This window comes from Salmo salar, chromosome ssa13 (genome assembly GCF_905237065.1).
Source record: "Salmo salar chromosome ssa13, Ssal_v3.1, whole genome shotgun sequence".
In the NCBI taxonomy this organism is placed as follows: domain Eukaryota; kingdom Metazoa; phylum Chordata; class Actinopteri; order Salmoniformes; family Salmonidae; genus Salmo; species Salmo salar.
In genome coordinates, this window is record NC_059454.1 from 8,028,529 (window position 1) to 8,047,920 (window position 19,392).

The window sequence follows — 19,392 nt, forward strand, 5'->3', positions numbered from 1 at the left end:
AGGGATGGAGGAGGAAGGGGAGAGGAAGAGAGGGATGGAGGAGGACGGGGAGAGGAAGAGGGGGATGGAGGAGGAAGGGGGAGGAAGAGAGGGATGGAGGAGGAAGGGGAGAGGAAGAGGGGGATGGAGGAGGAAGGGGACAGAAAGAGAGGGATGGAGGAGGAAGGGGACAGAAAGAGAGGGATGGAGGAGGAAGGGGAGAGGAAGAGGGGGATGGAGGAGGAAGGGGACAGAAAGAGAGGGATGGAGGAGGAAGGGGACAGAAAGAGAGGGATGGAGGAGGAAGGGGAGAGGAAGAGAGGGATGGAGGAGGAAGGGGAGAGGAAGAGAGCGATGGAGGAGGAAGGGGAGAGGAAGAGAGGGATGGAGGAGGAAGGGGACAGGAAGAGAGGGATGGACTAAAAGGCTGGAGGAGGATGAAGGGGAGAGGAAGAGAGTGAGGGTGCATGGAAGACAAACGGACAGACAAACAAACAGAGGTCATGGATGGACCAGAGAGGAGTAGAAGGAACTCAAACACAGGACAGGTGGGGGTTGACAGGATATTACACCTTTACTGTCTAGTGTCTGGACCCACCTCCCATGTAACTAGGCCCCTTAGTGTCTGGTCCCAGCACTGGACCCACCTCCCATGTAACTAGGCCCCTTAGTATCTGGACCCATCTCCCACTAGGACTAGGCCCCTTAGTGTCTGGTCCCAGCACTGGACCCATCTCCCATGTAACTAGGCCCCTTAGTATCTGGACCCATCTCCCACTAGGACTAGGCCCCTTAGTGTCTGGTCCCAGCACTGGACCCATCTCCCATGTAACTAGGCCCCTTAGTGTCACAGTGAATATGGCAGCACAGCACACTGCTCTGGAGGACGATCTAGTAGGAGGTTTCCAACTGTAGCAGTCAGGATCACTTGACCAGGTAGAGGGAGGACGCCATGACTACTTGACCAGGTAGAGGGAGGACGCCAGGACTACTTGACCAGGTAGAGGGAGGACGCCATGACTACTTGACCAGGTAGAGGGAGGACGCCAGGACTACTTGACCAGGTAGAGGGAGGACGCCAGGACTACTTGACCAGGTAGAGGGAGGACGCCATGACTACTTGACCAGGTAGAGGGAGGACGCCAGGACTACTTGACCAGGTAGAGGGAGGACGCCATGACTACTTGACCAGGTAGAGGAGGACGCCATGACTACTTGACCAGGTAGAGAGGACGCCAGGACTACTTGACCAGGTAGAGGGAGGACGCCAGGACTACTTGACCAGGTAGAGGGAGGACGCCATGACTACTTGACCAGGTAGAGGGAGGACGCCATGACTACTTGACCAGGTAGAGGGAGGACGCCAGGACTACTTGACCAGGTAGAGGGAGGACGCCATGATACTTGACCAGGTAAAGGACGCCATACTTGACCAGGTAGAGGGAGGACGCCAGGACTACTTGACCAGGTAGAGGGAGGACGCCATGACTACTTGACCAGGTAGAGGGAGGACGCCAGGACTACTTGACCAGGTAGAGGGAGGACGCCATGACTACTTGACCAGGTAGAGGGAGGAAAATACATAACCACTACCTTCGGTTACCTCTAGCAACTTTTGTACAACTCCACTCACCCACAGTCAGAACACATTTAAAAAGGCATGTTGGGGCCTCGCGTAGTTTAGATACACAAAGATACACTTTTTGTCAAAGATAATTTAAAACATTTTAAAAGAAAACGTAAAACCCGGTTAAATATCTGCCTAATCTTCAACAACAAAAAAAATCTTCATTTTATTGAGTCAATACTGAATTCGAGTGTCAAAACCAATTAAAAGCTCTGAAGGATTCAATCCAGTCTTCTTTTGAGTGCTTTAGATGGTGTCTGCGTCAGGGGCTTGTAAACTACAGGGCAGGACAGGACAGGAGAGGAGAGGAGAGGGCAGGAGAGGAGAGGGCAGGACAGGACAGGAGAGGGCAGGGCAGGACAGGGCAGGAAAGGAGAGGACAGGAGAGCGCTGGACAGGACAGGAGAGGGCAGGCCAGGGCAGGGCAGGACAGGGCTGGACAGGACAGGAGAGGACAGGGCAGGACAGGAGAGGGCAGGACTGGACAGGAGAGGGCAGGGCAGGGCAGGACAGGAGAGTATGCTGATCCATAGATGACTCAGTGACTCCTCTTCAAGTGTGTCAAATCATTACCTCAACAACACAATGAGTTCAGGCATTCTGTTAGCCAATAAGGTGCTTGTTAAGGGGTGTATGATGATAGGTGTCTGGGACTATACCGCTCTCTCTAAGGTTTATCAGGACTGGGACTATACCGCTCTCTCTAAGGTTAATCAGGACTGGCACTATACCGCTCTCTCTAAGGTTTATCAGGACTGGGACTATACCGCTCTCTCTAAGGTTAATCAGGACTGGGACTATACCGCTCTCTCTAAGGTTAATCAGGACTGGGACTATACCGCTCTCTCTAAGGTTTATCAGGACTGGGACTATACCGCTCTCTCTAAGGTTTATCAGGACTGGGACTATACCGCTCTCTCTAAGGTTTATCAGGACTGGGACTATACCGCTCTCTCTAAGGTTTATCAGGACTGGGACTATACCGCTCTCTCTAAGGTTAATCAGGACTGGGACTATACCGCTCTCTCTAAGGTTTATCAGGACTGGGACTATACCACTCTCTCTAAGGTTTATCAGGACTGGGACTATACCGCTCTCTCTAAGGTTAATCAGGACTGGGACTATACCACTCTCTCTAAGGTTTATCAGGACTGGGACTATACCGCTCTCTCTAAGGTTAATCAGGACTGGGACTATACCGCTCTCTCTAAGGTTTATCAGGACTGGGACTATACCGCTCTCTCTAAGGTTAATTAGGACTGGGACTATACCACTCTCTCTAAGGTTTATCAGGACTGGGACTATACCGCTCTCTCTAAGGTTAATCAGGACTGGGACTATACCACTCTCTCTAAGGTTTATCAGGACTGGGACTATACCGCTCTCTCTAAGGTTAATCAGGACTGGGACTATACCGCTCTCTCTAAGGTTAATCAGGACTGGGACCATACCGCTCTCTCTAAGGTTAATTAGGACTGGGACTATACCGCTCTCTCTAAGGTTAATTAGGACTGGGACTATACCGCTCTCTCTAAGGTTTATCAGGACTGGGACTATACCGCTCTCTCTAAGGTTAATCAGGACTGGGACTATACCGCTCTCTCTAAGGTTTATCAGGACTGGGACCATCGTCTGCCCCCCCCCCCCCTCCTGTTAAAACATGGAATAATGCTTCAGAACACAGTAACATATTGGAGGTTTATAAATGACTTGGTTCCGAGTCCACGCCTAGTAACAATAATAATAATGATATGTATATATATATATATGTATGTATATATATATAGATATACTATTTACAGACTCAAAAACACCATGCTGCAGCTTTTCGTAAAAATGATGAAAACCTCCAACAATGTATTAAAATAAGATAGCACTTTGTTCTGAATCTTTCCGTGGCTATAATGTCTGGAACGTTGCTTCCTTGTCTTCGTCTTCTTCCGTCGACTAGCACAGTGACAAAGTGTCTTGCATTTCTACCACCTACAAAACACGTTGTGGAAGCTTTACAGTAGTTTTCATGCAGTCTCGAGGTCGTTGTCACTACTTAAAGGCTATAGTTACACCAAACAAAGTCTTTCTCAATGTTTTTTGGGGAAAAATAACCCCCCCCCAACGGACAGGGAAAGAAAACAGACGATAGAACGATCCTCTTTCTTCAGCTTCTGTTGTTTTTGTAAGGAGAATTGTGTTTTGGAGAAGCGGAGGCTGGGTTCCTTTGATTGACTGACTGTTCTGTAACTACTTCCTGTTCTTGCATGTGTACTTCTTGTGTCCTAGGCAACTTCCTGCGTGTCTCTGCATCCCCATTGGTCAGTTACAGTTGCTTGTCGCTTTCCTTCTTCAGGCGGCTAAAACACAGAACACACAACAACAACAAAAAAACACGTTAACGTCGCCACTCTTTTTTTAACTTGTCTTAAGTTTAGAAATAAAACGAAAAAAAATGCCCCTGCCAAGGTTTATATGCACACTGATATTCTCACAGGCGCTATTGTATTACAAGTCGATCACAAAGCTGGAGAACCTGGAACAAAGCGGCTACAAGAGTGCACTTAAACATTTCATCACTGCAGTATAATTACTAAGAAACATGTCTATAATTTGCCCAATGCAATCTTTAAAATGTTAGTAGAGACTTGCTCCACAACCCATATAAAACAGTGACTACATTCAGTCTATATATATATATATATATATATATAGAGAGACCTTATGGGGTCACATTCTCTGAAAGTGCAAAGTGCGGAGTTAGTTCTTAAGGTAAAACATCACTTGCCATCAGGTTTTTCTGTAAAAGGAGTCCATTTCTGGAACTCGAGATCACTTGAAACGTCTGCATGATCTTACAGAAATCACACAAATGAAAATCTTTTTAAATTAGCAACAAGAATTTATAAAAACAGATGAACCATTTTGTTATGTTTAATATTTGTTTTGTAATTTAATGAAATTATTGTTATTTTTTAATCCCATCTAAGGACCGATGCTGTCTAGGTCGGTCGAGGCCACCTCTGTCAGTGTGTTTGTAATGAATGTGTGTGTGTATGGTTAAGTGTTTTCAAATGTGTCTGTGTCGTTCAGTACGTGTGTATTTCGGTAGGTGTGTATTTCAGTAGGCGTGTCGTTCAGTAGGCGTGTATTTCGGTAGGCGTGTATTTCAGTAGGCGTGTCGTTCAGTAGGCGTGTCGTTCAGTAGGCGTGTATTTCGGTAGGCGTGTATTTCGGTAGGCGTGTCGTTCGGTAGGCGTGTCGTTCAGTAGGCGTGTATTTCCGTAGAATTTCAGTAGGCGTGTATTTCAGTAGGCGTGTATTTCAGTAGGCGTGTATTTCAGTAGGCGTGTATTTCAGTAGGCGTGTCAGTAGGTGTGTATTTCAGTAGGCGTGTCAGTAGGCGTGTATTTCAGTAGGCGTGTCAGTAGGTGTGTATTTCAGTAGGCGTGTATTTCAGTAGGCGTGTCAGTAGGCGTGTATTTCAGTAGGCGTGTATTTCAGTAGGCGTGTATTTCAGTAGGCGTGTATTTCAGTAGGCGTGTATTTCAGTAGGCGTGTATTTCAGTAGGCGTGTCAGTAGGCGTGTATTTCAGTAGGCGTGTCAGTAGGCGTGTATTTCAGTAGGCGTGTCAGTAGGTGTGTATTTCAGTAGGCGTGTCAGTAGGCGTGTATTTCAGTAGGCGTGTCAGTAGGCGTGTATTTCAGTAGGCGTGTCAGTAGGTGTGTATTTCAGTAGGCGTGTATTTCAGTAGGCGTGTATTTCAGTAGGCGTGTATTTCAGTAGGCGTGTCAGTAGGTGTGTATTTCAGTAGGCGTCTCTCCGTGTGTCTCTGACCTGTAATAGTCCTCTTGTCCAGGAAGTGGACCACCGTGCATGTGGTGATGTCCATGCAGCCACTGCTGTTCCATAGCTAGCCGCTGCAGCTCTGCAGACTGTGCATGCATGGCCTGGAGCTGGTGGGCTGCGGACATCTGGGGAGGAAGGTCCCGGGGGTACGGAGTACCTGGAGAGGAACGCAACAGGATCAGGACCAGGCCACGGGCTTGACTACGTACGAATAGAGATCCCACCGTGGTAGATAAATCCCTCGTCACACTATCGCGTTGACCCAAAACCAAACTGCTCTGGCTCGGATATTTTCTTTTGACATTGTCCTGTTCCAGCAACTATGATTTGTGTGACCAAGCCGGCTCGGTACGGCTCGGCTCGGTACGGCTCGGGCTCAGTGCGGCTCGGCTCAGTGCGGCTCGGCTCAGTGCGGCTCGACTCAGTGCGGCTCGACTCAGTGCGGCTCGACTCAGTGCGGCTCGACTCAGTGCGGCTCGACTCAGTGCGGCTCGGCTCAGTGCGGCTCGACTCGGCTCAGTACGGCTCGACTCGGCTCAGTACGGCTCGACTCGGCTCAGTACGGCTCGACTCGGCTCAGTACGGCTCGACTCGGCTCAGTACGGCTCGACTCGGCTCAGTACGGCTCGACTCGGCTCAGTACGGCTCGACTCGGCTCAGTACAGCTCGACTCGGCTCAGTACAGCTCGACTCGGCTCAGTACAGCTCGCCCCAGTGCAGCTCGGCTCAGTACAGCTCGGTTCAGTAGAGCTCGGCTCGGCTCAGTACAGCTCGCCCCAGTACAGCTCGACTCGACATGTTGTTGGTTGAGGTTCTTACCGAAGACGGGGTGTCGCAGCATCTCATGTTCGTGTGGATTCTGTCCCAGGAGGGAATTGGGGATTGCGCCGTGCGGGTAGGGGAAGCGGGCAAGGTGGGGGCCTCCTGCCAGGGGGTCTACGAGGGGGTGCCCCCCCGAACCTGGAGGGCACACAAGACATTCACCACCGCCTGCACACAGTCAGAACACCACCTGGTCAGTGTACACTTATACACACAGCTCATCACAATACATCAGAATGATCAATTACTCTAACGTCGTCATAAACAGGTAAATCAGTTAAGAACAGATTGTTATTGATCACTGCATGCTACAGCAGTTAGATGGGATTAGAATAATTGTACCATCAAGGCTGCTAATATAGTAATCGACTAGCTACAGTTAACAAGTTACTTTCAAGACTATTGCAGTATTTAGAATATTGTTTTATGGGAATAGTGTGACCTTGGTGCAGGGAGTCCTGCTGGTGAAGGTGCAGGTGTGAGTGGATGTGGGAGTGCTGGTGATGATGAGGTGTGATGTTGAACATCTGAAGCCTGGCGATTGGGTCGTTGGCCACCGCCGCCATCCTCTCGGCGTGCAGCCTCTCCGCCGCCAGCCGCTCCGGGTAGCTCATGTCTGGTCTGAGCTGAGGTCCCGCGGCCAACGCCAAACGCTCTCTCTCCAGGGGGTTGAGACCTGGGTGGAAGGAGGCGAAGGGGTGCGGTCCCGCCATGGATGGTAAGGAGATGGCCCCGTGTCGGGCGAAGTGCTCCATGGGGTTAGCCGAAGGGTGCATGCCTTCTAGCTCTGGGGGTTTGTGTTCGAACCCAGGCTTCATCCTCTCTCTCAGCTCCCTCTCCCTCATCTCTCTCTCCCTCATCTCCCGCTCTCGCAGCTCGCGCTCCCGCATGCCCGGGTCGGCGTTGTAGAGGCCAGGCATGTGATAGGCCATCAGGGGGTCGTTGGGGTTGAGGGAGACGAAGAAGGGGTGGTTCCTATTGGTCGGGGACATGACGTGGGGGCGGGCGTACTCGCTGAGGGTGCGAAGGGCAGGCGTGTCAGGCCCGATGTAGGGGGGCACAGCGGCGATGGAGGTAGGGGGGCCGTCAAAGGGAGGACGCATGTGGGCGGAGCCACCCATTTGGGGGTCACCCATACGGCCATCATGACACGAACTGGAGGCTTTCTGGAACAGAGAGAGAGAGAGAGATATGTGCAGAGGTTACACACACTGGGAGGTTATAACAAGTTGTAAGAAAGGTATAGGATGTAAGGTGGTTGTAACAGGTTATAAACATTATCAGGTTGTAACAGGTTATAACTCCATACAACCTATTATAACCTCATAACGTTTACCTTTTATAATCACATTATAACCTTTAAGAATGGTGTAACATGTTATAAGGAGCTTATAATAGGTTGTAAAAAGTTAAACATTATAAGGAGGTTATAATAGGTTTAAGGCGGTTGTAACAGGTTATAAGGAGCTTATAATGTGGTAATAAAAGGTTAAACGTTATAAGGAGGTTGTAACAGGTTATAAGGTGGTAATAAAAGGTTATAAAAGGTTTAAGGTGGTTGTAACAGGTTATAAGGAGCTTATAATGTGGTAATAAAAGGTTAAACGTTATAAGGAGGTTGTAACAGGTTATAAGGTGGTTATAATAGGTTGTAAAAGGTTCAACGTTATAAGGTTATAATAGGTTTAAGGTGGTTGTAACAGGTTATAAGATGGTAATAAAAGGTTATAAATGTTATAAGGAGGTTATAATAGGTTGTAAGTGAGCAGTTAGACACAAATACTCATAAAGGATGTTTTAGAACAGAACGTAAAGTTAAAGGGAAATTTCAACTCCAGCACCACAGCAACAACAACAGTTGTGAACAGTTGTGAAAATGGGGCGTTTCTATCTTTTTTTACTACAAAACATAAACTCTCCATTTTCACATATGTTGATGTTGGGATGGTGCTGAGATGGAGACAAACTACACCAAACACTCACCGCAGCTCTCTCCTGTTCCTTCTCTCTTTCCCGTTCCCTCTCTCGTTCCTTCTCCCTCTCCTTCTCCTTCTCCTCCCGGGCTTTCTGCTCGGCCTCTCTCTTGACCCGCTCCAGTGCTTCTTCTCTCTTCTTGGCCAGTTTAGAAGCAGCCAGAGGAGTAAAGTAGAAGTCTGTTCTAGCACACGTGTTGTACCCACGGTCCAGGTGCTTGTAGAATCTATTGACAAACAATGGAAAACATGGAAATACACATTAATATATAGTAAGGATGTACAGTTTGGCTGACAATACTTCATGGATATACACAATGCATTCGGAAAGTATTCAGACTGACTTTTCCCACATTTTGTTACGTTACAGCCATTTTGTTTCATTACAGCCTTAGCTCTAACATTGCTGTAATTGTTTTCTTATTCTACACACAATACCCCATAACGACAAAGCGAAAACAGTTTAAGAAATTCTGCAAATGTATTAAAATTAATACAACGGAAATGTCACATTCGATAAGTATTCAGACCCTTTACTCAGCACTTGTTGAAGCACCTTTGGCAGTGATTACAGCCTCGAGTCTTCTCGGGTATGATGCTACAAGCTTGGCACACTTGTATTTGGGGAGTTTCTCCCATTCTTCTCTGCAGATCCTCTCAAGCTCTGTCAGGTTGGATGGGGAGTGTCGCTGCACTGCTATTTTCAGGTCTCTCCAGAGATGTTCGATCGGGTTCAAGTCCGGGCTCTGGCTGGGCCACTCAAGGACGTTGTCTTGGCTATGTGCTTAGGGTCGTTGTCCTGTTGGAAGGTGAACCCACCCCAGTCTGAGGTCCTGAACGCTGTGAAGCAGGTTTTCATCAAGGACCTCTCTGTACTTTGATCTGTTCATCTTTCCCTTGATCCTGACTAGTCTCCCAGTTCCTGCAACTAAAAAACATCTCATGGTTTGAGAGTCCTTTAGGTGCCTTTTGGCAAACTCCAAGCGGGCTGTCATGTGCCTTTTACTGAGGAGTGGCTTCCGTCTGGCCACTCTACCATAAAGGCCTGATTGGTGGAGTGCTGCAGAGATGGTTGTCCTTGTGGAAGGTTATCCCATCTCCACAGATGAACTCTGGAGCTCTGTCAGAGTGACCATCCGGTTCTTGGTCACCTCCCTGACCAAGGCCCTTCTCCCCCGATTGCTCAGTTTGGCCAGGCAACCAGCTCTTGGACGAGTCTTGGTGTTTCCAAACTTCTTCCATTGATGAATGATGTAGGCCTCTGTGTTCTTGGGGCCCTCAATGCTGCAGAAATGTTTTGTTACCCTTCCCCAGATCTGTGCCTCGACACAATCCTGTCTCGGAGCTCTACGGACAATTCCTTCGACCTCATGGCTTGCTTTTTGCTCTGACATGCACTGTCAACTGTGGGACCTTATATAGACGGGTGTGTGCCTTTCCAAATCATGTCCAATCAATTGAATTTACCACAGGTGGACTCCAATCAAGTTGTAGAAAATGGTTAACCGTAGCAAAATGTCTATTTTATTTTTAATACATTTCCCCCCAAAATTCTAAATACCCTGTTTTTACTTTGTCATTATTGTGTGTAGATTGATGAGCGGAAAAGATTATTTTATAAATTTTAGAATAAGGCTGTAACATAACACGTGGATAAAGTCAAGGGGTATGAATACTTTCCAAATGCAGTGTATAGTAAGGATGTACACAGTTTAGCCAACAATACTTCATGGAAATAAACACAAAATCAGGGGTGTCAAACATCCGGCACGTGGGCCACCCTCCGGACCTCAGTGAAGACCAAATGTGGCCCTTGGCAAGATGAGTTTGACACCCCTGCACAGCTTGCTAACATCACAGTTCTCATATGACTTGTATTCATGAATCATTAATATTCTTCTTGAAAAACTTTTCTTCAAATTGGTAAATCATGATTGAAAAAAACAACAACATTAGCATAGAAAATATGATAAATAAATCTAATAGCAAGCCATGAAGAGAATCATTCTTAGAATCATATGCATCTTTAGATCACATTGGATGTTATTGGAACAAAATAAACTCAGCAAATAAAGAAATGTCCTTTTTTCAGGACCCTGTGTTTCAAAGATAATTTGTAAAAATCCAAATAACTTCACAGATCTTCATTGTAAAGGGTTTAAAAACTGGTTCCCATGCTTGTTCAAAAACGCACAAAAAGCTTATTTCTCTCTAATTACGTTTCTCTGTTACTGAGCATTTCTCCTTTGCCAAGATAATCCATCCACCTGACAGATGTGGCATATCAAGAAGCTGATTAAACAGCATGATCATTACACAGGTGCACTTTGTGCTGGGGACAATAAAAGGCCACTCCAGAATGTGCAGTTTTACCCCACAACACAATGCCACAGAAGTCTCAAGTTTTGAGGGAGCGTACAATTGGCATGCTGACTGCAGGAATGTCCAACAGAGCTGTTTCCAGAGAATTTAATGTTATTTTCTCTACCATAAGCCGCCTCCAACGGTTGTTAGGAGATTTTGGCAGTACATCCAATAGGCCTCACAACTACAGACCTGCAAATCCAGCTTCTTCACCTGTGGGAACGGGGGTTGGGTGCTGAGGAGTACACTATATATACACAAAGATATGTAGACAGCCCTTCAAATTAGTGGATTTGTCTATTTCAGCCACATCTGTTGGTGACAGGTGTATAAAATCGAGCACACAGCCATGCAATCTCCACAGACAAAAAACGGCAGTAGAATGGCCCGTACTGAAGAGCTCAGTCACTTTCAATGTGGCACCGTCACAGGATGCCACATTTACAACAAGTCGGTTTGTCAAATTTCTGCCCTGCTAGAGCTGCCCTCGGTCAACTGTAAGTTCTGTTATTGTTAATTGGAAAAGTCTAGGAGCAACAACGGCTCAGCCGCAAAGTGGTAGGCCACACAAGATCACAGAACGGGAACGCCGAGTGTTGAAGTGTGTAGTGGGTAAAAATCATCTGTCCTCGGTTGCAACACTCACCACTGAGTTCCAAACTGTCTCTGAAAGCAACGTCAGCACGAGAACTGTTCGTCGGGAGCTTCATGAAATAGATTTCCATGGCCGAGCAGCCGCACACAAGCCTAAGAAGCATAATGCACAATGTCAAGCGTTGTCTGGAGTGGTGTAAAGCTCGCCGCCATTGGACTCTAGAGCAGCGGAAACACCGTCTCTGAAGTGAAGAATCACGCTTCACCATCTGGCAGCCCAAAGGACGAATCTAAGTCTGGGTTTGGCGAATGCCAGGAGAACGCTGTCTGCCCAAATGCATAGTGCCAACTGTAAAGTTTGGTGGAGGAGGAATAATGGTCTGGGGCTGTTTTTCATGGTTCGGGCCCCTTAGTTCCAGTGAAGGGAAATCTTGACGATACAGCATACAATGACATTGAAGACGATTCTGTGCTTCCAACTTTGTGGCAACAGTTTGGGGAAGGCCCTTTCCTGTTTCAGCATAATAATGCCCCCGTGCACAAAGAGAGGTCCATACAGAAATGGTTTGTCGAGATCGGTGTGGAAGAACTTGACTTGCCAGCACAAAAACTAATTCTGATTGGCTGGGCCTGGCTCCCCAGTGGGTGGGCCTATGCCCTCCCAGGCCCGCCTATGACTGTGCCCCTGCCCAGTCATGTGAAATCCATAGAATAGGGCCTAATGAATTTATTACAATTGACTGATTTCTTATATGAACTGTAACTCAGTAAAATCTTTGAACTTGTTGCATGTTGCGTTTATTTTTGTTCAGTATAGTTTCATATTTGATGAGAAACAAATCGCCTTTGACATGTTAGCTGTTTATTGAACAGGAAACAACCTCTAGTCTTTCCACTCATTATCACTGTTCTATGGAGATTATCACAACATCTGTATTAACACTCTCTCTACCTGTGTATTAACAGACTCTCTCTCTCTCTCTCCCTGTGTATTAACAGACTCTCTCTCTCCCTGTGTATTAACAGACTCTCTCTCTCCCTGTGTATTAACAGACTCTCTCTCTCCCTGTGTATTAACAGACTCTCTCTCTCCCTGTGTATTAACAGACTCTCTCTCTCCCTGTGTATTAACAGACTCTCTCTCTCCCTGTGTATTAACACTCTCTCTCTCCCTGTGTATTAACAGACTCTCTCTCTCCCTGTGTATTAACAGACTCTCTCTCTACCTGTGTATTAACACTCTCTCTACCTGTGTATTAACAGACTCTCTCTCTCCCTGTGTATTAACAGACTCTCTCTCTACCTGTGTATTAACAGACTCTCTCTCTCTCCCTGTGTATTAACAGACTCTCTCTCTCCCTGTGTATTAACAGACTCTCTCTCTCCCTGTGTATTAACACTCTCTCTACCTGTGTATTAACAGACTCTCTCTCTCCCTGTGTATTAACAGACTCTCTCTACCTGTGTATTAACAGACTCTCTCTCTCCCTGTGTATTAACAGACTCTCTCTCTCCCTGTGTATTAACAGACTCTCTCTCTCCCTGTGTATTAACAGACTCTCTCTCTCCCTGTGTATTAACAGACTCTCTCTCTACCTGTGTATTAACAGACTCTCTCTCTCCCTGTGTATTAACAGACTCTCTACCTGTGTATTAACAGACTCTCTCTCTCCCTGTGTATTAACAGACTCTCTCTCTCCCTGTGTATTAACACTCTCTCTACCTGTGTATTAACAGACTCTCTCTCTCCCTGTGTATTAACACTCTCTCTACCTGTGTATTAACAGACTCTCTCTCTCCCTGTGTATTAACAGACTCTCTCTCCCTGTGTATTAACAGACTCTCTCTCCCTGTGTATTAACAGACTCTCTCTCTCCCTGTGTATTAACAGACTCTCTCTCTCCCTGTGTATTAACAGACTCTCTCTCTCCCTGTGTATTAACACACTCTCTCTCCCTGTGTATTAACAGACTCTCTCTCTCCCTGTGTATTAACAGACTCCCTCTCTCCCTGTGTATTAACAGACTCCCTCTCTCCCTGTGTATTAACAGACTCTCTCTCTCCCTGTGTATTAACAGACTCTCTCTCTCCCTGTGTATTAACAGACTCTCTCTCTCCCTGTGTATTAACAGACTCTCTCTCTCCCTGTGTATTAACAGACTCTCTCCCCCTGTGTATTAACAGACTCTCTCTCTCTCTGTGTATTAACAGACTCTCTCTCTCCCTGTGTATTAACAGACTCTCTCTCCCTGTGTATTAACAGACTCTCTCTCTCCCTGTGTATTAACAGACTCTCTCTCCCTGTGTATTAACAGACTCTCTCTCTCCCTGTGTATTAACAGACTCTCTCTCTCTCTGTGTATTAACAGACTCTCTCTCTCCCTGTGTATTAACAGACTCTCTCTCTCTCTGTGTATTAACAGACTCTCTCTCTCTCTGTGTATTAACAGACTCTCTCCCCCTGTGTATTAACAGACTCTCTCCCCCTGTGTATTAACAGACTCTCTCTCTCCCTGTGTATTAACACTCTCTCTACCTGTGTATTAACAGACTCTCTCTCTCCCTGTGTATTAACAGACTCTCTCTCTCCCTGTGTATTAACAGACTCTCTCTCTCTCCCTGTGTATTAACAGACTCTCTCTCTCCCTGTGTATTAACAGACTCTCTCTCTCCCTGTGTATTAACACTCTCTCTACCTGTGTATTAACAGACTCTCTCTCTCCCTGTGTATTAACACTCTCTCTACCTGTGTATTAACAGACTCTCTCTCTCTCCCTGTGTATTAACACTCTCTCTACCTGTGTATTAACAGACTCTCTCTCTCCCTGTGTATTAACAGACTCTCTCTCTCCCTGTGTATTAACACTCTCTCTACCTGTGTATTAACAGACTCTCTCTCTCCCTGTGTATTAACAGACTCTCTCTCTCCCTGTGTATTAACAGACTCTCTCTCTCCCTGTGTATTAACAGACTCTCTCTCTCCCTGTGTATTAACAGACTCTCTCTCTCCCTGTGTATTAACAGACTCTCTCTCTCTCCCTGTGTATTAACACTCTCTCTACCTGTGTATTAACAGACTCTCTCTCTCCCTGTGTATTAACAGACTCTCTCTCTCCCTGTGTATTAACAGACTCTCTCTCTCCCTGTGTATTAACAGACTCTCTCTCTCCCTGTGTATTAACAGACTCTCTCTCTCCCTGTGTATTAACAGACTCTCTCTCTCTCCCTGTGTATTAACAGACTCTCTCTCTCCCTGTGTATTAACAGACTCTCTCTCTCCCTGTGTATTAACAGACTCTCTCTCTCCCTGTGTATTAACAGACTCTCTCTCTCTCACTGTGTATTAACAGACTCTCTCTCTCTACCTGTGTATTAACAGACTCTCTCTCTCCCTGTGTATTAACAGACTCTCTCTCTCTCCCTGTGTATTAACAGACTCTCTCTCTCTCCCTGTGTATTAACAGACTCTCTCTCTCTCCCTGTGTATTAACAGACTCTCTCTCTCCCTGTGTATTAACAGACTCTCTCTCTCCCTGTGTATTAACAGACTCTCTCTCTCCCTGTGTATTAACAGACTCTCTCTCTCCCTGTGTATTATCAGACTCTCTCTCTCTCTACCTGTGTATTAACAGACTCTCTCTCTCCCTGTGTATTAACAGACTCTCTCTCTACCTGTGTATTAACAGACTCTCTCTCTCCCTGTGTATTAACAGACTCTCTCTCTACCTGTGTATTAACAGACTCTCTCTCTCCCTGTGTATTAACAGACTCTCTCTCTCCCTGTGTATTAACAGACTCTCTCTCTACCTGTGTATTAACAGACTCTCTCTCCCCCGTGTATTAACAGACTCTCTCTCTCCCTGTGTATTAACAGACTCTCTCTCTACCTGTGTATTAACAGACTCTCTCTCTCCCTGTGTATTAACATTACTATTCATTGGTGGTCTGAGAGCCACTGAAGCACACCAGGTACTCACATTGAAATAGTGTTCTGACAGTGTGTGTGTGTGTGTGTTCTGACAGTGTGTGTGTTTTGACAGTGTGTGTGTGTGTGTTCTGACAGTGTGTGTGTGTTTTGACAGTGTGTGTGTGTTCTGACAGTGTGTGTGTGTTTTGACAGTGTGTGTGTGTGTCTGACAGTGTGTGTGTGTTCTGACAGTGTGTGTGTGTTCTGACAGTGTGTGTATGTGTGTTCTGACAGTGTTTGTGTGTGTGTTCTGACTGTGTGTGTTTTGACAGTGTGTGTGGGTTCTGACTGTGTGTGTTTTGACAGTGTGTGTTTGTGTGTCAGGGCATACCGTGCTGATTGGCTGGCATGGCTGGGCGTGTTGACGATGGTAGGCTCGGGGGAGGGGCTCCGCGGAGGGGGGGGAGGGCTCTCGGGCTCCTCTGATTCGTCGAGAGGTTCCTCCTTGATGTGTACAGGCGGAATGGCGGGACCTGTGCAGGCGACGGAGGCGGTGAGGGGCATGGAGAAGGAGGAGGGAGGCTGGAGGCCTGGTGGTAGAGACGAGGACGAGGGAGGGCAGCCAGCGGAGGAGGGGGGCAGGACAGGGTTGAAGGGGTGAGGAGGGAACGGGGCCTGTTGGGGTGTGTTGGGGTGGGAGGATTGCGATGGTCCGGAGAGAGGTAGAGGAGGGGGAGGAGGGTGGTGCTGGTTGCCTCTCTCTCTCTCTGAAAGGGGGAGACTCTGGGACTGGGTGAGGACAGGGGGCTGGGCTGGTGGAGGCTGGAGCTGCTGGCCTGGGCCCTGGGGCATGAGCTGGAGGGGAGGAGGGTGGGCAGGGGGAGGGTGGTGAGTGGACAGGGAGGAGAGGGGCTTGAGGGCGGGCGGAGGGGGCAGGTTGGAGGGCATCTGGGGGAAAGGGGGGCGCCGAGAGGTGTGGAGGCCCGTGTTTGTGGGACTGGGGGTCGCGGTTGGGCATGTGGGGGATGGGGGTGGTGGGAGGGGGCTTGATGTGGGGCATAGACATGGAGGGGGCATGGGGTAGGAGCTGCTCGCGGGGCGGCTGATTGGACGATCCACCCTGGGACAACGATTGGCTGGGGGGCGTGTGGACCCTGTGGGGCGGCTGCTGCAATTGGCCGAGAGGCAGTGGGGAGGGCGGGACCTGAGACTGGGGGGGGAGGGAGTGGGGGTGGGGCATATGGGAGGGGCCAACCTGAAGTGGGTGGGGAATGGATGATGGGTGGGGCTGTGGGCCGTGGAGCGCGCTAGGTAGCGACTGGGTGGAGCCTGGCAGTCCTTGGGGTGGAGCCTGAGACATCCCCTGCAGCGGAGAATGAGGCGAGGGAGAGGGCCGCCTCTGGGGGTGGATGGACACCCCTGATTGGTTGAGAGAGAGGGGGCCGGCCTGTTGGGGCATGGGAGGCGGCAGCGGAAGGAAAGTGGGTGGTGCGGAGGGAGAGGGGGAGGACACCTGGGGGACCAGTGAGGGGGCTGAGGAGGACGTGGGAGGTAACGGAGGGGTGGTGGAGCGACCACCGGAGGACCCTGGCTGACAGGACTGGATAACCAGAGGGTGCTGCGACTGCCCCTCCCTCTCTCTCTCCCTCCTCTGCAGTAGGAGCAGCTGTTGCTGGGCGGAGGAGTCCGAGTCACTCTCCCCGTCTCGGGGGCTGGGGATGGAGGGTGAGGAGCTGCGGTTGTCCTGGTCAATGTCTTTAGCGTCACTGCTACACTCCTCGTTGACGCTACGCCCGTCGGAGCTCTCGCCCTCGCATTCCGACGGTGAGTCGGACCGACCCAGCTCCTGTGGAACAGAGAACGGAAAGACAGAAGGGAGGCGTGAATGGTTGTGGTATACACATCTCATTACAACGGAGGCAAATTAATATACACGAAGAGAAGGATAAGGCTTGGTATTAGCACTATAATAACAGACCTAGAATCAGTTCTCCTCCAGGTCTTTTTCATTATGATTTTAAAGGCAAAACTGATCCTAGATCAGGACTACTCTAAAAGTCTTTATGGATACAGCCCCCCCCCCCCCTCATTTCCATACTGCAAGCCCAGAGCAGACAGCGACTATTCCTCAACCCACAACACATCTAGCTAGCTACCCAACAGAAACTCTCTGGTATGAGACGTAGAAGCTAAGTCACCTGGGTCTTGGACTTTTTGGCGATTGTCCTGTTGTCCGTGTCCTCGGTGTCCGAGGCTCCTCCTTTCTCTCGTTGGCGTTTGGCACACTTCATAGGAGACTCCTCCTTGATCTTCTGAAGACAATCAATCAATCAATCAATAATATCATACTATTACTGTCATTTCCAATCAGACTTTCATACAGATTCACCTGGTACAGAGTCTAATGAGAGGGAATGGCTAAGGACCTAAACACTCATGATCCTGCCCTGTGAGTGATCCTGCCCTGTGAGTGCTCCTGTCCTGTGAGTGCTCCTGTCCTGTGAGTGCTCCTGTCCTGTGAGTGCTCCTGTCCTGTGAGTGCTCCTGTCCTGTGAGTGCTCCTGTCCTGTGAGTGCTCCTGTGTAAACACAGCATGTGTGTGTGTGTGTCTGTAAACACAGCCTCTGTCAGTGTGTCTGTAAACGCAGCTTCTGTGTGTGTGTGTGTGTGTGTGTACTCTACCTTGCTGGGTTTCTTCATGGGGTCTGTCTTGCTGTCAGTGCTGTCTGTGGAGGCTGCGGAGGGGGAGGTACGGCCACTAGACCGGAGGTCCTCATTGGTTGGAGACACTCGTCCATCAGGGCTGGCTGTCTGCTTCTTACGGCCACTACGGAGCGTCGACATCTACACACACGGAGACAAGAGAGAAGCTAGGTTTGTTTCCACCAAATGAACAATGTACCTTTTTCCTCCTCAGTTTTTCATTTACCGAATAAAAAAAAAATCTAAAAGTTAAATGTGAATAATAAAATAATAAATAATCTTAAAGTTAAATTCATCGCATTTTCAACTCTACCGATAGTTTTGTCACAAAAATTGTTGAATTAAAAATAGCAAAATGTGTCTACACTGGTCTTGGTGCCTGCGCTCTAGCCACATGCCCCAGCTGCCCACAGGTCCAGCATTGAGTGTTGTTCCAGTCATGACAGGCTCTGGCGGGCCCACCTCCTCTTGCAGTCCAGCTCTCAGATACAGGGCGGGTAGGCTAGTCTACACAATGACATTATTATGGATAATAAGAGTGAAAATATTTTTTGGGGGGGTCAGTCAAGCATCGATCATCATGTTACCAGAACAAGACCCTCGATATTTATTAGAAAGGAGCATCAAGCTCACTGCACTTTCACCCCCTGTGAAGTTCATCAGAATGTATTTTGTCTGTAGACTAATAAACTGTATACTAGAGGTTCACCCCCTGTGAAGTTCATCAGAATGTATTTCGTCTGTAGACTAATAAACTGTATACTAGAGGTTCCCCCCCTGTGAAGTTCATCAGAATGTATTTCGTCTGTAGACTAATAAACTGTATACTAGAGGTTCACCCCTTGTGAAGTTCATCAGAATGTATTTCGTCTGTAGACTAATAAACTGTATACTAGAGGTTCCCCCCCCTGTGAAGTTCATCAGAATGTATTTCATCTGTAGACTAATAAACTGTATACTAGAGGTCGACCGGCATGGCCGATTAATTAGGGCCGATTTCAAGTTTTCATAACAAATCGGTAATCGGCCTTTTTGGATGCCGATTATGGCCGATTACGTTGCAATCCACGAGGAAACTGAGTGGCAGGCTGACTACCTGTTACGCAAGTGCAGCGTCAAAAGGACCTTGTGGCTGCAAGGAGCCAAGGTACGTTTCTAGCTAGCATTAAACTTATCTTATAAAAAAACAATCCATCTTAACATAATCACTAGTTAACTACACATGGTTGATGATATTACTAGTTTATCTAACGTGTCCTGCGTTGCAAATAATCAATGCGGTGCCTATTAATTTATCATCGAATCACAGCCTACTTCGCCAAACAGGTGATGATTTGGGTCCCGTGTGGCTCAGTTGGTAGAGCATGGTGTTTGCAATGCCAGGGTTGTGGGATCGATTCCCACGGGGGACCAGTACGGAGAAAATGTATGAAATGTATGCATTCACTACTGTAAGTCGCCCTGGATAAGAGCGTCTGCTAAATGACTAAAATGTAAAAATGTAAATGTAATGATTTAACAAGCGCATTCGCGAAAAAAGCACTGTCGTTGCACCAATGTACCTAATCATGAACATCAATGC

General features: G+C 47.8%; 1 protein-coding gene and 1 long non-coding RNA gene across 3 annotated transcripts in view; one reads left to right on the forward strand and one right to left on the reverse strand.

Moving 5' to 3' along the window:
* Positions 1–852: 852 nt before the first annotated feature.
* LOC123726184 (uncharacterized) lies at positions 853–1,702 on the forward strand. Of its 2 annotated transcripts, none has more exons than XR_006758483.1 (3): positions 853–915; positions 948–1,043; positions 1,416–1,702. It is a non-coding gene; the product is annotated as an uncharacterized lncRNA (long non-coding RNA). The 2 variants fall into 2 exon arrangements; XR_006758482.1 differs by having other exon boundaries at positions 862–915; positions 980–1,043.
* A 40-nt stretch (positions 1,703–1,742) lies between these two features.
* LOC106566301 (arginine-glutamic acid dipeptide repeats protein-like) overlaps positions 1,743–19,392 on the reverse strand; it is a 291,196-nt gene continuing 273,546 nt past the window's right edge. Inside the window, 9 exon segments of the mRNA XM_045692861.1 lie at positions 1,743–3,957; positions 5,436–5,604; positions 6,267–6,437; positions 6,712–7,435; positions 8,253–8,469; positions 15,499–16,068; positions 16,070–16,953; positions 17,306–17,419; positions 17,790–17,951. Coding sequence (XP_045548817.1) covers positions 3,924–3,957; positions 5,436–5,604; positions 6,267–6,437; positions 6,712–7,435; positions 8,253–8,469; positions 15,499–16,068; positions 16,070–16,953; positions 17,306–17,419; positions 17,790–17,951 — 3,045 coding nt within the window. The 3' untranslated portion in view covers positions 1,743–3,923.